The sequence below is a fragment of the Heterodontus francisci genome, chromosome 19 (assembly GCF_036365525.1).
Source record: "Heterodontus francisci isolate sHetFra1 chromosome 19, sHetFra1.hap1, whole genome shotgun sequence".
Taxonomy (NCBI): Eukaryota; Metazoa; Chordata; class Chondrichthyes; order Heterodontiformes; family Heterodontidae; genus Heterodontus; species Heterodontus francisci.
Genome location: NC_090389.1, coordinates 23,009,229 through 23,025,856, shown reverse-complemented (window position 1 = coordinate 23,025,856; position 16,628 = coordinate 23,009,229). Strand labels below are relative to the sequence as shown.

The 16,628-nt window shown below is 45.4% G+C and overlaps 1 protein-coding gene across 2 annotated transcripts in view; it reads left to right on the top strand.

Annotated features, from left to right (window-relative positions):
• sumf1 (sulfatase modifying factor 1) overlaps positions 1 to 6,980 on the top strand; it is a 157,495-nt gene extending 150,515 nt beyond the window's left edge. For both annotated transcript variants that reach the window (XM_068051463.1, XM_068051462.1), the window contains one exon: positions 3,798 to 6,980. In XM_068051463.1, coding sequence (XP_067907564.1) covers positions 3,798 to 3,911 — 114 coding nt within the window. In that variant the 3' untranslated portion in view covers positions 3,912 to 6,980. The remainder of the gene's footprint in view (positions 1 to 3,797) is intronic.
• Positions 6,981 to 16,628: the final 9,648 nt, after the last annotated feature.

Genomic DNA, 16,628 nt, shown 5'->3' with positions numbered 1-16,628 from the left:
AGTAGGAGTGGGCCACTAGGCCCCTTGAGCCTGCTCCGCCATTCAATAAGATCATGGCTGATCTGATTGTAACCTCGACTCCACATTCCCACCTACCCCCAATAACCTTTAACCCCCTTGTTTATCAAGAAACTATCTACCTCTGCCTTAAAAATATTTAAAGACTCTGCTTCCATCGCCTTTTGAGGAAGAGAATTCCAAACACTCACGACCCTCTGAGAGAAAAGATTTCTCTTCATCTCTGTCTTAAATGGCCGACCCCTTATTTTTAATTAGTGACCCCCTAGTTCTAGATTCTTCCACAAGGGGAAACATCCTTTCCACATCCACCCTGTCAAGACCCCTCAGGATCTTGTATGTTTCAATCAAGTTGCCTCTTACTCTTCCAAACTCCAGTGGCTATAAGCCTAGCCTGTCCAACCTTTCCTCATAAGACAATCCGCCCATTCCAGGTATTAGTCTAGTAGACCTTCCTGAAACTGCTTCCAACGTATTTACATCCTTCCTTAAATAAGGAGACCAATACCGTATACAGTACTCCAAGTGTGGTCTCACCAATGCCCTTTATAACTGAAGCATAATATCATTTAATACCCTTGCTTAACAAGAACCTAACCATCTTAGTTCTAAAATTTTCAATTTGACTCCTAGCCGCAACAGTTTTATTGGGGGAGGGAGATCCACATTTCTACCACCCTGTGACTGCATTGAGATAAAAACAATTGCATAAACCAAGCAGGTTTTACAGCAGTCATTGGACTACAAGTGAGAATGGGTTCAACTCTCCCTTACTACTGGCCCTCACTTCCTCTAACTCCTCCAACAATTTGGAGGCTTAGAGGTTTAAATTATGAAGACAAGTTGCATAAACCAATCAGTGTGGAAGATTGAGGGGTGATCTGTTCGAGGTGTTTAAAATAGAGTAGATACAGAAAAACTGGTTCTTCTGATGGGGAATCCAGAACAAGGGAACATAAAATTTAAATTAGGCCATTTGGGAGGGAAATCAGGAAGCACTTTCTAACACAAACTGTAGTAGCAGTATGGAATTCTCTCCACCAGAAGGCTGCGGATGCTGGATCAATTGAAGCATTCGAAATTGAGATTAGTAGATTTTTATTAGATAATGGTATCAAGGGAAATGGAGCTAAGGTGGACAAATAAAGTTGAGGTACAGAGCAACCATCAGCAGGCTCGAGGAGCTGAGTGGCCTACTCCTTCCTCACAAATAGTGGGCCCAAATTTCCTCTTTTAATGGAAAGTGGGAGAATGCCTTTCTTTCGCAATCAGCAACATTCTACTAAAATTATATTCTCATAAGTTGCACGTTACAACTCGACAGTCACAATTTTCAAGATTCTGCTTTCGATAAAGTGGTGCAAGTTCACTTACATAAATTTTTGAAGGTGGCCAGACAAGTTGATAAAGCTGTTTTTTTTAAAAAAAAAGGACCCTTTGCTTTATAAATAGAGACATGGGGTAGAATTTTAAGTGCCAAGGGGAGGCAGGTTTGTGTGCGGTGGGGGGTTGCGGTTTAAAGCCCTGAAAACTGACGTTAGGTCAGGAACCCAACATGATCCCGCCCACTTCTGGGTTTAACTTAGGCGGGTTTGCAGAAGAGTGAGAGACTCCCCTGGAGCTGTCGGGTAAGTAATTTTGATATGGAAATCCCCAATTAACTGAGGATTTAACCCAGCATTCAACCTTTAACAACCAGTGCACAGGTTTCCTGAACTGTGTTGGACTCGAGAGGGTCAGCCAGGCAAGAGCACAGTGGGGAGTGCTCCTTCAGTGAAACTGACAGGTTGGGAAGCCTTCAAACAGTGAAGCTGAATAGCTGCAGCCCTGCCTACGTGAGAGGCTAGTGCTCACAGAATTTCTTCTGAGAGTGTGCTTTCACTGCTCAACAGGTGATTTACAACTTTTCATTTACCTTGATCTGCACTTCCCTGCTGCCAGCCTTCACTGCAGCATGGTAGCAGCTATGCTTTTGGACCTCTGATGAGGAACAAGAGGAGCAGCCACACCAATAGCATCAGGAGCAAAAGCAGCAGCTGCTTTCTTTTCAGCCAATGCTGCTCCATAGGGCAGAGAGAATAGACATAGAGATCCAGATGGAAGGAGGTGAGACCCCCTAACACAGGGTCTACAGGCTGAGGATCAGCTCTCTCAACATGTGTGAGCACCAGTGACTCAGGAGTCTGAGGCTTTCATGGCAGGATGCTGCTGATAGTTGCAGCCTCCTGGAATAAGACCTCCTTCCCAGTTGACCAGGTAGGCATGCATTGCCAAGTGGTCTTCTAGGTGGCTATCACTGGAGGGCCCCCCTCCGCCCCCAACCAGTTCTCTGCCTCTCTCCGAAGTTCTGTGCAGTCATGTGCAAGCTGGAAAGCAGAGTATAAGAAATGGATTGTGTGAAGAGGTGGGAAGGACAACATTTGTGGAGGGTGACAGTGAGGCATGATTGTGAGATGTCAATAAGATGAGGGTGAGTGTGTGTGTTGGCTCTTCAGATGGGGATGTGAGGAAGTGCCTGGAGAGAGAGGAATGAGTGGAACAGCAAGGTATGCTGGGCTGAGGAGTGCTGTGCAGGAGAGTGCTGAGAAAGTCAGAGTGTGGGGCTTGTCACCTGAAAGTGTTATGCCACGCACCTTAACCTTCCTGAGGTCCTTGAAGCTCCTAGGGCACTGCTCCAGGTTTGAGGGACTGCGCTTCTGCTGCTCACATCCTCTGCCACTTCCATCCAGAGCTGCTTGGTTTGATAGGCTAGCCTCTTCATCCCATCCTTGGGAAACATCACCCCTCAGTCCCTCAGATCCCACAGCAGGACTTCCAGGTAAGAGTCAGAGAGCCAGGTTTGGGCAGGAGTGGTGGGAGGTAGTGGGGTGCAGCCTTCCCAGATCTCATTGTCAATGCTGTGGTTGCTAAAACCTCAGGAATCAATGTACAATTCAGCCATACTGACCCCTGCTGGAGTCCCTTTAACTAGAAATCCTTCTTTTGATAGATTCGGCAGATCATCCCACCTGCCCTGTCTGATTGGCTGGGAGTCCCGGAAGCAGGATGCTAAATGCCGTGGCCAAGTTAAAGAGCTTTGACAAAGCCTGCTTCAATGACAAACGGACTCCCAACCCGTTACTACCCCCCTCCACGTGGCCGCATGCGGGTCTGTTAAGATAAAATTCCACCCATAGGAAGTTATCTTAAACCTTTATAAATCATTGGTTAGGCTGCAGCTTGAATATTGTGGCCAATTCTGGACATCGCATTTTAGGAAGGATATCAAGGCCTTAGAGTGCTGAAGAGATTTACTAAAATGGTATCAGGGATGAAAGACTTCAGTTATGTGGAGAGACTGGAGAAGCTGGGGTTGTTCTCCTTAGAGCAGAGAAGATTAAGGAGACATTTAATCAAGGTGTTCAAAATCATGAAGGGTTTTGATAGAGTAAATAGGGAGAAACTATTTCCAGTGGCCAGAGGGTCAGGAACCAGCAGACAAAGATTTAATCTAATTGGCAAAAGAACCATGGGGGAAATTATATATTTTTTTACAACGCGAGTTGCTACAATGTGGAATCCACTGCCTGAAAGGGTGGTGGAAGAGAAGTCAGTAGTAACTTTCATAAGAGAATTGGGTAAATACTTGAAAACAGTTCAGGGCTCTGGGGAAAGTGTGGCGTGTGGTCTGGAGAGGAGTTTCATGCCTAGAAGATGTAATGGGTTAGGAGAGAATTTTATAGTGCACACTGAATCGATGGTTGTACTTGTCCATCTCTAACTTTCAGATGTATTTTTAGTCCTATTGCTACAGATACCGTTGTGTTGCTCGCAGTCAGAACACACCCGACAGCTCTGCCTCCAATCTGGGTTTCCGCTGCGCTGCTGATGTTCTTCCAGGTTACCTGAGGTGAGACTGGGTGAGCTGGTTCCTGGGAACAGCCAACAGGAACCCAAGAATCAAACTGAAGTATTAGCCTTCTTGAAAATGGAAAGAAGTTGAATGCACATCAATAAGGAATTCATCCTTACACCAGTTGGCAGTTGAAGCTTACTGGACTTGACCAATAAGCTGATGAATGTCCCAGCCACTGATCTCTGGGATCTTTCCGTTCAGATGGTGTGAATTTACAGATGCCTTGAAAAGTTTGTTCCTTTCATCAGCTTCAGTTGATACTTTAGGACTCAGTGAACGAGGATTCTGTCGTTGTTTATACTAAATAAAATTAATTTTCTTGCTCAAAAACGTCACCGCCCACTGCAATACATAATAAGGTTAAGTTAAAAGCATTTTTAGACCAAAGTTTCAATTGATTGCCATATAAGACCAAATTCTGTGCTCTTCATTCCACTATGATATCAAATGGCCCAATGGAGGTTTTTAAAAAATTACTTGTTCTTGGGATGTGAGTATCGCCCATTCCTAATTGCTCTTGAATTGAGTGACTTGCTAGGCAATTTTAGAGTGAACCACATTGCTGTGGGTCTGGAGTCACATGTAGGCCAGACCAGGTAAGGACAGCAGATTTCCTTCCCTGAAGGATATTAGTGAACCAGATGGGTCTTTACGTCAATCTGGTAGCAGCATGATTATTATTAATGAGACTAGCATTTTATACCAGATTTATTAACCAGCATTAGTACAGGCCTCTGGACTGTCCCTCCAGTAACATTACCACTATGCCACCGCCCCCCCTCAATGTTTTATAATTTCTATAGGCACACTCTACACCACATAAGGGCCTTAATTGCATGGCACAGACTATTTTTACTTACAATTATATGATAGACAGTATGTAAGAAAGAATTAGCTTCCTTCTCTATCGCACTTTTAACTTCTTGCGCTTGTTACAAAATACTTCACAGCCAATGAATTACTTTTTGAAGGGAGTCACTGTTGTAATGTAACACGGCAGGCAGTTTGCAAACAGCCGGGTCCCCAAACAGCAATTAAATACGGTCCCCAAACAGCAATTAAATAAACTGCCATATACTCTGTTTCAGTGGTGTTTGTTGAGGGCTATAAGAAGAACTCCCTGCTGCTGTTTGAATAATACCATCCAATCTTTAACATCCACATGAGAAAGGAGACGGGGCCTCAGTTTAATGTTTCATTTGAAAGTCAGTACCTCCAATGATGCAGCACTCTCTCAGTAACGTACTGGAGTGTCAGCCCAGATTATGTGCTCAAGTCTTTGCACTAAGCATTAAACCCACAACCTGATTCAAAGGCGAGAGTGCTACCACAGAGGTAAAGCTGATGCTTGTCAAGGTGCTATGGAGCTGCACTCAGGAAGTGGAGGAGGGGGGAAACTGGGGAAGAAAAATATTTTTAGACGGTGGGTAGGGCATAGTTTAAGAATCAGGCTTGAAGTTGTAACTACAAAATGATAAGGGAGTATACTCCACTGAGTCCGTCTTACAGTCTCGCTGTGGACAAAATGATTAAATGAACAAGCTGGGGTCATTCCCATCCACTGTCACTAGATGTCTTTAGCATTTGTAAATGGCTCTGTATTAATATTTGTATTGACAGTGTAAAATAGGAGCATCCAAAAGTGGGGTTTGTGGACTTCAGCACAAGTGTTATTAATACAACAATAATTACTACCCCATCAGTATACTCTCAATCATCAGCAGAGTGATGGAAGGTGTTGTTCATAGTGCTATCAAGCAGCTCTTACTGAGCAATAACCTGCTCACTGATGCTCAGTTTTGGTTCTGCCAGGACCACTCAGGCTGCAGGCCCCATGACAGCCTTGGTGCAAACATGGATAAAAGTGCTGAACTCCAGAGGTGAGCTGAGAGTGATTGCTCTTCACATCAAGGCAATGTTTGATTCAGTGTGGCACGGAGGAGCCCTAATAAAATTGAAGTCAATAGGAATTGACTAGCTGAAGTTATACCTATTACAACGGAAGATGGCTGTGGTTGTTGAAGGCCAAACATCTCAGCCTGGGACAGTGTTGCAGGTGTTCCTCAGGGCCATGTCCCAGGCCAGCCATCTTCAGCTGCTTCATCAATGACCTTCCTTCCATCATAAAGTCGGAAGTGGGATGTCTGCTGATGATTGTGCAGTGTTCAATTCCATTCCCAACTCATCAGATAATGAAGTGGTCTGTGCCCACATGCAGCGAGACCTGATTAACATTCAGGCTTAGGCTGCTAAGTGACAAGTAACATTCACAATACACAAGTGCCAGGCAATGACCATCTCCAACAAGGGAAAGTCTAACCACCTTCTCTTGACATTCAATGGCATTAGCATCGCCAAATGCCCCACCATCAACATCCTGGGGGTCACCATTGACCAAAAACTTAACTGGACCAGTCACATACATACTGTGACTACAAGAGCAGGTCAGAGGCTGGGTATTGTACAGTGAGTAACTCCCTTCCTGACTCCCCAAAGCCTGTCCTCCATCTACAAGGCACAAGTCAGGAATGGAATACTGACCACTTGCTTGGATGAGTGCAGCTCCAACAACACTCAAGAAGCTTGACACCATCCAGGACAAAGCAGCCCGCTTGATTGTCACCCTATCCGCCACCTTCAACATTCACTCCCTCCTCCACCGGTACACAACGGTTACAGTGTGTACCATCTATAAGATGCACAGCAGCAACTCACCAAGGCTTCTTCAACAACAACTCCCAAAGCCACTACCACCTAGAAGCACAAGGGCAGCAGGCACATGGGAGACACCACCTCCAATTCCCCACCAAGTCACACACCATCTGTTGCTGGGTCAAAATCCTGGAACTTCCTATGTAACAGCACTATCGGAGCACCTTCACCACATGGACTGCAGCAGTTCAAGAAGGTGGTTCACCACCACCTTCCCAAGGGCAATTAAGGATGGGCAATAAATGCTGGCTGTGCCACCAAAGCACACAGCCCATGAACAAAAATAAAATCTGTCTTTGTATTTGTATGTGCAACTGGATTTGATAACATTGAAGATAAATCACTAATTTTACAAGAGCATGTGTCTGTCTTTATTCTGTCTATATGTCTTTGTTATGTTTGAATTTGTGGATTCTCAGCATCTCAGCCAAGAGAATTACTTCCATGATCAGCTGCCCTTTTCAGGATATATATTATATATATATATTCTTACATGCTGTCTATATCATAAAAATATTCTATCTGCATGCACTTCCTGTTAATTGTTTCCATTTTAAATTCCTATGTCAACATTTATAATGAAAATCACATTTATAATGTCATACTGAAATTGCACCCTTCCACCACTGGTAGTGCTGTGGTGCATCAATTTTGTGCCTGCTCCCTTCTCAGCCTCTACCAGAGAGAAACTCCTACACTTCAACCAACTCATGTTCTCTACTTCCCAAAATTGTATTCACCACAATCTGTAACCTCATGGCCTGGCATATCCCCCCACTCTACCATTACCATCAAGCCCAGTTCAATGAAGAGTGCAGCAGCAGCACCAGGGATACCTATAAATGAGATGTCAGCCTGGTGAAGCTACCACACAGGACTACTTGCACACCAAACAGCGGAAGCAGCATGCAATAAACAGGGCTAAGCGATCCCACAACCAATGGATCAGCTCTAATCTCTGCAATCCTGCCACATCCCGTCATGAATGGAGGTGGACAATTAAACAACTCACAGGAGGAGGAGGCACTACAAATATCCCCATCCTCAACAATGGGGGAGCCCAGCACATCAGTGCAAAAGAAAGGCTGAAGCACTTGCATCCATCTTCAGCCGGCTTGATTGGCACCCCATCCACCACATTCAACATTCACTCCCTTCACCACCAACACAGTGGCAGCAGTGTGAACCATCTACAAGATGCACTGCAGCAATTCACCAAGGCTCCTTCGACAACACCTTCCAAACCCGCGACCTCTACCACCTAGAAGGTCAAGGGCAGCAGTTGCATGGGAACACCACCACCTGCAAGTTCCCCTCCAAGCTACACACCATCCCGACTTGGAACTATATCACTGTTCCTTTACTGTCGTTGGGTCAAAATCCTGGAATTCACTTCCTAACAGCACTGTGGGTGTACCTACACTACATGGACTGCAGCGGTTCAAGAAGGCAGCTCACCACCACCTTCTCAAGGGCAATTAGGGAATGGGCAATAAATGCTGGCATAGCCAGCGAAATAGAGGCCTGCTCAGGTCGGGGGAAAAAAGAACCCGACCCAAGCCATAGCCAACCCGGCCCAAGTACCTCTAATTTTGACCCGAGCCCGACCCGACCTGACCTTCCCTTTACTTACCTTCCTGACACCGAACCTGCAAGAAGCTGCAGCGCATGCGTGATGATGTCATAGTGATGTCACTCGCTCACTGCGCAGGCTCAGTTTCGTCCCGGACTCCCAGCTCAGGTAAGTTTTTTAATTTTAATACTTACCAGCAGAGCACTTACCGTGTGCGTTCGGCCCGACCCGACCCAACCTGGACTCGGCCCGACCCAACCCGAACCCGAAAGCCATACCCTAAAGATGGGCCGGACCCAACCCGAATCCGACACATATCGGCAGGTCCCGTCGGGTTCGGATCGGGTAGCAGGCCTCTACAGCAACGCCCACATCTCACAAACGAATAAATTTTTAAAAATTGTTTTGTTTTACGATAGGAACAACAGCAATTTACAGTTCTATAGTACTTTAGCAGAATAAAATGTTTCAAGGTGCTTCACAAGAGCATAGTTTGAGCCAAAGGAGGAGACATTAGGACAGGTGGCCAAAAGCTTGGTAAAAGAGGTAGGTTTTGAGGAGCGTCTTAAAAGGAGGAGAGAGGAGTCGAGAGGTTTGAGGAGGGAATTCATGAGTTTAGTAAATAATAAATGATAATGAAACAAAGTATTGTATAATCAGGACAGAATGTATGACCTCAAAATGATCACCGAAATACATCTGAACATTATGTTCCAATTATCTCCTCCCCTTTAACCTCATTTCCCCTCAAGACTGCACCCAGTTAGGACTCCCTGTGTGTAATCATGGGGGAATCAATAGTCTGCGCACTTCTGTTTTGCTTGATCTGAATGACTATTTTTGTTTGAGTGCTGGTGATCTGATGGGTGGGGGGGTGGGTGTGGGGGGGGGGGTGATGATGGTGAGGGGATGATTCACAACAGCAGCAACCAAATCATTAAAATCAGCTCCCAGCGCGTTTTGTTAATTCTGTACCTTCACACAGTTGGGGCTCAACAACTCCTCCAAGCCACAGCACTAAGTTTAAACAAAAGTAGTACAGAATAAATAAAGGGATGTTAAAGTTGTTCATTGTTCAGAGTTTGATTTGCTATATAAAAGGGTCACTGAAGGTGACAGTAGCTCATTAAAATCAGCTATCTTCTTGGCAGGTAAGAATTACTCTGAAGAGTTCCTCAGTGCTTGTGGTTCTGGCTGATTATAAATGCATGTTTGCTCTCAGTGCCCTTGTCTCATTTATGGAAATACTGTTTTGCAAATGAACAGCATTCCATGCCTGAACCTATCCAGTAGAATGTTCATAGAAACATTGGTGTGCTTTGGTGCTGTAGTGTCCCAGAGTTTGTTACATATTCACGAAGAAAGAATGACTTGCATTTATATTGCCCTTCACAACCTCAGGACATCCGATAGCACTTTACAATCAATGAAGAACTTTTGAAGTGTTATCACTGCTGTAATGTAGGAAATACGCTAGCCAATTTGTGCACAGCAAGGTCCCACCAATGGCAATGAGTTAATGTTCAGATAATCAGTTTTAGGTGTTAGTTCAGGGATAAATATTGGCCAAGACATCAGGGTAACTCCCTGCTCCTCATCAAATAATTCCATGGAATCTTTTATGTCCACCTGTGAGGGTAGATGGGGCCACAGTTTAACTTCTCGTACAACAGACTCCCTTCAGTGCTGCACTGAAATGTCAGTCTAGATTATGTGCTCAAGTCTGTGCAATGTGAGTTGACCCCATGACCTTTTGACTTCGAGGTGAGAGTGCTACCACTGAGCACATAGCTTGCTTCTGGGAGCAATGTCACTCCAGGGAGCTCTCACCATGCAGTGCAAACAAGTATCTGCAAACACTTCACTCTGTGCTAGTGAACGGAAGCAAAGCAGCAGCCTGACACTCAGAGAACGCAGCAGTGTTAAATACCCCACTGTAATTAATTGCAGAATGGTTGTGCTCACTTTATGTCTATTGAAGAAAAAAATTCAAAGTCAGTGAACTTGAAATTCATTGTGCTACAGAGGCCTAGTGCTGCCTTGTTGGGACGCAGTGCTGCTCCAGTTACTTCCTGTGCGACCCGCGTGGCATTGTCAGGAAAAAGGAGCACACAGGGGCTTGAATGCGCTCTATCTTGACATCACACAGCGACGTCAGGAAAGCACATTTGGGTCACAGAGGGCCAGGCAACAAATGCGTCACTCAGCAAACAGCAAGCATGGAGCCTCAAGATGGGCCCTGCAGTAACGTTCCTCTTGGCCCAGGAACCCAACTTGCAGGCAAGGTAATTGTTATGAACTTCTGCTGTCGCAAACTGCCTGAAAGTACTCTGGAGTGTTTTTGGAGGTGTTATGGTGAGTTCCTGAATTTGCCAGAGAGCGTTGCTGCATCCGCACAGAGAGGGCAGAGGAGTGGGTTACCTGTCCACGCAAAGGCTGCAACAGGTATGCGGCAGCAGTGGCAGTGCCTCTGGGTCTGCAGCACAACAAGGAGATAGAGCAGAGGCAGCAGGGAGGTCAAGCTCTGCTCCATTCACCCTGCCAACTTGGAGCCAGACTTAGGTTCACTAGATTGGTCTCTGGGATGCGGGGGTTGTCCTATGATGACAGACTGAGTAAATTGGGCCTGTATTCTCGAGTTTAGAAGAATGAGAGGTGATCTCATTGAAACATGTAAGATTCTAAAGGGGCTGAATAGGGTAGATACTGAGAGATTATTTCCGCTGGTCAGGGAATCTAAAACACGTGGGTACAGTCTCAGGATAAGAGGCCGATCCTTTAGGACTGAGATGGGGAGAAATTACTTCACTCAAAGGACTGTGAATCTTTGGAATTTTCAACCCCAGACAGTTGTGGATGCTTCATCATTGAAAACATTTAAGGCTGGGATAGACAAATTTTGGTCTCTCAGGGAATCAAGGGGTCGGCGAGTGGGTGGGAAAGTGGAGTTGAATCCTAAAATCTGCCATGATTGTTTTGAATGGCGGAGCAGGCTCAATGGGTCATATGATCTACTCCTGCTCCTATTTCTTGTGTCCTTGACAGTGACAAGAGACTGTCTGGCAGGCCAGCCAATGCACCAAGCATCTCAGTCTGCATGCCCATCAAGGCTGTCTTGCATGCCACCCCATTGAGGTCCTCATCTGAGTCCCCTGTGGCAGAACTCATCTGAGTCCTCGTCCTCTGTGGAGCTGGCAAACAAGGCATCCTTTCCCCTGGCCTGGTTGCAGTCCATTAATGCCCTCATGACCGACCACATGCTGATCACAACTCTATACCAGCCTCCAGGTGCGTGCAGTGCCAGTATCTGAGCTGATGGCTGTATCAGATCAAGTGACAGGGCCTCTTCATCAGTGCTGTACTGTTACTCTTTCTCTTCCTCCTTGCGCTGCTGTGGCTGGGCAGATGGAAGTTCTTCGGGTGTCTGAGAGCAGGAAATCAAAAGGGTGATGTTGGGATGAAGGAAGGGGGTTGGGTTGAGGGAAGGGGTGGAGCGAGGGAAGGGTGAGGTGAGGGAGGGGGTGTGAGGTGAGGGAATGGGGTTGGGATGAGGGAATGGGGTTGGGATGAGGGAAGGGGGTTAGGATGGGAAGCAAGAAGTTAATTTTCACCCCATCTGCAGCTTTCTCATCAAGCCAGATAGCAGGGTAAGGACGAGCTGGGAGTTGAGAAGGGGCATAGGGCAGCAACAGTCATCCTCAATGCTCTAAGCGATGCTGGATGACACGGACTTTGTCGCTGCCAGCCCCATGATGCTGAGAGCCATCTCCTCTGTAGGGCTCAGGTGATGCCGGCGTCCTTGTCTCCACTGATTCTGCTCTGCTCTCTTCTATTGTGGGCCACCTTGTCCTGCAAGAGAGAGGGCAGAATTTCACTGATTGGGTAGCACTATCTTTGAGTGCTCTTCCTGCCATAGCAAAATAGCTGGAGGCAGTGAGAGGTGGGTGTGGACATTGGTAGGTATGTGAGGGTGAGGTGGAACATCTGGATGTTGGGCGTGAGTCCTGAGTTCCAGAGATTGCTACTGGGTGAGTGATGGGGGTGTGGTACATGGAGCGATGTAAGAGGTTAGTGTTGTAGGTAAGAGATGTCATGTGAAGATGCATTCACTGACTTTGACCACTCACATGAGGTCATTAGACTTCTTGTGGCATTGCAGCCAAGTCCTCGGGTCCAGACTCCATGAGTTAACCTCCCTGGCCACGTTCTCACTCTCTTCTGAGGATGGTCCATGAGGACTTCCTGCCCTCCTCCGCCCACTCCAGAACCACAGTGTCCCTCCTCCTTCCCAGCTCCGCTTCTGATGCCTCCAGGGCCATATTCGCCACCCTGGAAATCTCTCTGCCCTGATGTTCCATTTTCCATCATTTAAATTCCACTCATGGGAATACCACCACCTGCAGGTTCCCCTCCAGGTCACACACCATCCTGACTTGGAACAATATCACCATTCCTTCATTGTCACTGAGTCAAAATCTTGGAACTCCCTCCCTAACAGTACTTTGGGTTTACCTACACCCTAAGGACTGCAGCAGTTCAAGAAGGCAACTCATCACCACCTTCTCAAGGGCAATTAGGAATGGGCAATAAATGCTGGCTTAGCCAGCGATGCCCACATCCCATGAATAAATGAATTAAAAATATATATTATTCAGCGCAGCTTCCCATTAAGAGGGACAGCCCACCTTTAACAAGAGCAAGCTGGCTACACCATGTGGTATCTGCACAACGCAGTTTGGCCCCCTTCTGAGTGCAGAGGAAGCCGAAAGTGTGAAAAGAAGGAAGCAGCAGCGGTCCCACTTGGCCATACGCTACAATCATGCAGATGAGGCAGGTTCAACAAATTTACCTGCTACCCACCTCATTCAGAACCGCTGGGGGCAGGTCAAGAATTGTGACCCCTGTGCCCAAAAGTCCGGACGTACAAATTTCTAACCTACTAATTCCTAATGTGTATAAAAGCTGGAAACTAAAAATCTTCCCTCTGTTTTTTTTTCATTCTTGGGATATAGGGGTCACCAGAAAGGCCAGCAATTATTGTTCACTTCTCGCTGCCTCTGAGAAGGTGATGATGAGCCGCCTTCTTGAACCGCTGCCGTCCATGTGATGAATATGTTATTACTCGGAAAAGTCCTATTGAAAACTGTCCATTAAGCAGCACGTTTGCTTTAAGAATGAATCCTGCTCCAGTGGCTCAGTGAGTGCACCAGTGATCCATGATTAGTGCCATGTTAGCTGATCAAAGTAGAAGAACAGCACAGCTGATGCTACAGACGACCTCTGCACTCCGAGCCAAACAGGTTAGTAATGAAGAGGGCATCTGATCCTCTTTACTATCCAGCAACCCCTGCTGGAAAGCGCAGGTACATAAAAAGATAAGAGGCTATCCTCTCAGTTGAATAGTTTGCCAAACTTCAAACTGGGCTTTCACTTGAAGAATGGTATTTTGGTTGATGGCTGCCAGCAAAAAGGAGTAGCTTCAGGAAAGGAAGGAAGAGGTCCTGTACTGTGAGTGGGAAGGAAACTGAATACAGACATTGCATTTTCTCTACTATCTGTAAGAGTTATCATCTTGATAAACTGTGAATAAGGGGAGGATGGTGAAGCTGGCAATTCTATAAATACTGGAATTGCCTCAAGATCTACAAACAATCTAATCAGGGATGATGTGTTGCTGGACTATTTTCACCAAGTGAGAAAGCACATCAGTAACCCTTTGAATGACGTATTGCTCCACTTGTTTCATGGGTTTTTACAGCCTTTGTTTTAAATTTTTGTCTTTTCCTCTCCGTTGTTTACATTTTCCCCAACTGATGGCATAGAGTGCCTTCACCCCATACTACCGCGACAGATGCTGCTCTGTAAATGCTTGTTAGGAGGTGCAGCTCTCTGTGTTGAGGAATGGCAAATAATGCTATGAATTACAACTATCAATCCACCTACCCAACAGTACAAATTGGTGTGTGTGTCATTGCAAAAGTATCTGGTCAGCTAGAATCCTCAAATGACAGGCCAATCCAACGTTATATCCAGTTTCTTTATGGAATATGCTAACAACCCTGATCCATTGTCTAAATATGCTAATAAACCCCACCCATTGTCTCAAACTGGTATGGATAACAATTCTAATGGCTAGATCAATTTGTTTGGCTGACTTCATGGAAATCCCCAGCCCTCCCTTCGATTCAGCACCTCTAAGCTTTTTCCTTCTTTTGTGGGTCTGATCAGAAAAGTATGCTGAACCTTTGAGAATTAACCCTAAAGGGTCCTGAACCTGACTTTAGATGAAAATCATGTTACAACTTAAACCAAAAATCTTGAAATGTGATGCTCATTTTTTTTTCTTTTGGGCCTCCTTATCTCGAGAGACAATGGATACGCGCCTGGAGGTGGTCAGTGGTTTGTGAAGCAGCGCCTGGAGTGGCAATAAAAGCCAATTCTAGTGCGACAGGCTCTTCCACAGGCGCTGCAGAGAAATTTGTTTGTCGGGGCTGTTGCACAGTTGGCTCTCCCCTTGCGCCTCTGTCTTTTTTCCTGCCAACTACTAAGTCTCTTCGACTGGGCTGAAAAGAAGCTTCATGTGTATTGGAGCTCTTAAAGGGGCAGAGGCCTTTTGTTAAATTGTTTATCTCAATGTTTAATTGGGTTTTTCGAATCAGTTAGAATCATTCCTTGACTTTTTAAAAATGTATTTTTCGATTTTTTTTCTGTAATAATTTTTATTTTGTCATAATTTTTCAGCAAATGTGCTGAAAAGAAACACCTATTATTTTTCCTTACCTAGTAACCAGAAAGCTGACTGGAAGTGATTTTTGCGTTAAGATGAATGGAAAAAAGGGCACATGGAAAGGAGTTCCTCCATGACCAACTTTTGCAGGAACATAGGGAATTAGAGCCCTGTTGCTAACGCAAAGTCGAGTTGAAAATTTATGACGGAGTTTGGTTTCTATGTGCCCCAAATACAGTTTTTCATAGTTGAAGTGGCACGAGATTAAAGAAGGGTGGCAGGATTATCAAGAGCGAGCAATTCCTGCAGGGCCTGACACACAAGATGCTACCACGCAGCACAGGGCTAGCAGAGGTTGGACAGTAGCAGTGAATTGAGGCCTGAATCTTGGCTGATGTGGCAGTGCTGATCTATGGGGATGGCATAGTGGAATGGCAAAAAAGAGCAACCCCTCCTGCCAGCTCCTCATGCAACAGGAGTTTAATTCCAACAGCTATCGAACAGAAGTGAGGCACGGGGCTGCTCCATCATTAGTTTGGAAATTCATGCCTGCATCTAGCATTTTTTATGTTTGCCTACCACTTCTTAATCCCTTACCCCCTTCAGAAGAATGCTGAATTGTTGTTCCCTCCTTTCCCACCCTTTAATTGTCCCCACCCTTTTCACTTTCTTCCGAAAGCTGTCTGAATTTGTATCCAAAATTATGACTAATTATTCAGATGAACTTAGACTGGAGGAGGAAAAAAATTTACTCAGAGCCTTTCATGACCTCAGGACATCACAAACTGCTGTACAGTAAATTAAGTACTTTTGAAGTGTGGTGACAGTTGTAATGGAAACGTGGCAGCCAATTTGCACATAGCAAAATCCCAACAACTCTGTGATATATGCCCAGATCTGTTTTTAGTGATGTTGATAGAGAGATAAATACTAGCCAAGACACCAGGTATAACTCCCATGGTAATAAAAGCATAACTCCCATGGTGATCTTCAAAATAGTGTCATGGTAGCTTTTACATCCACCTGAGAGGGAAGACAGGGCCTCAGTTTAACATCTCACCTGAATGACAGCACCTTTGACAGTGCAGTGCTTGCACAGTACTGGACTGAGGTCTCAGCCCAGATTACGTGCTCAGGTCTCTAGTGGGACTGCAAACTCACATTGAGCCACAGCTGGATTAAGTGGCAAAAGGTTTCCAACTGTTCAGGGTTTTGCCATTCATTTTCTGCTAACAATCTGTAACTGGTCAGGTTGCTGTACCTCTTTAGCCAAGTTGCAGCTTAATTTTGATCCGCTTCCTCTCATTGTACCCTGCATGTATCTGCAGTCGTATCCATGAAGATAGCGCGGCCTCTCACGAAGAGGTTAATGCTGCAAACTTTGAATGGGAACTAGGGATTACGGCTACAACTGAGTGAACTACTTTACAAATATATAATAGGCAAAGCTGTACATGGCCTGACTATTTCAGTCCCCTCTCTTGGGAAGCTGAAAGTAGTACTCTCTGTTATTAGTGGAATGTGGGACAGTGTCTAATGTGTACCATTAATTGAACAGCCCAGTGCCCCTATTCTCTTAGACACAATTAGCAATAATTTCCAGCCACTCAGTTATAACAAAAAGAAACAACTTTGAAATTCATACTTATAATGAGAAGCTTTTTATGTTGTCTGGCTCAACAGAAAATGAGATGCGTGGAGTC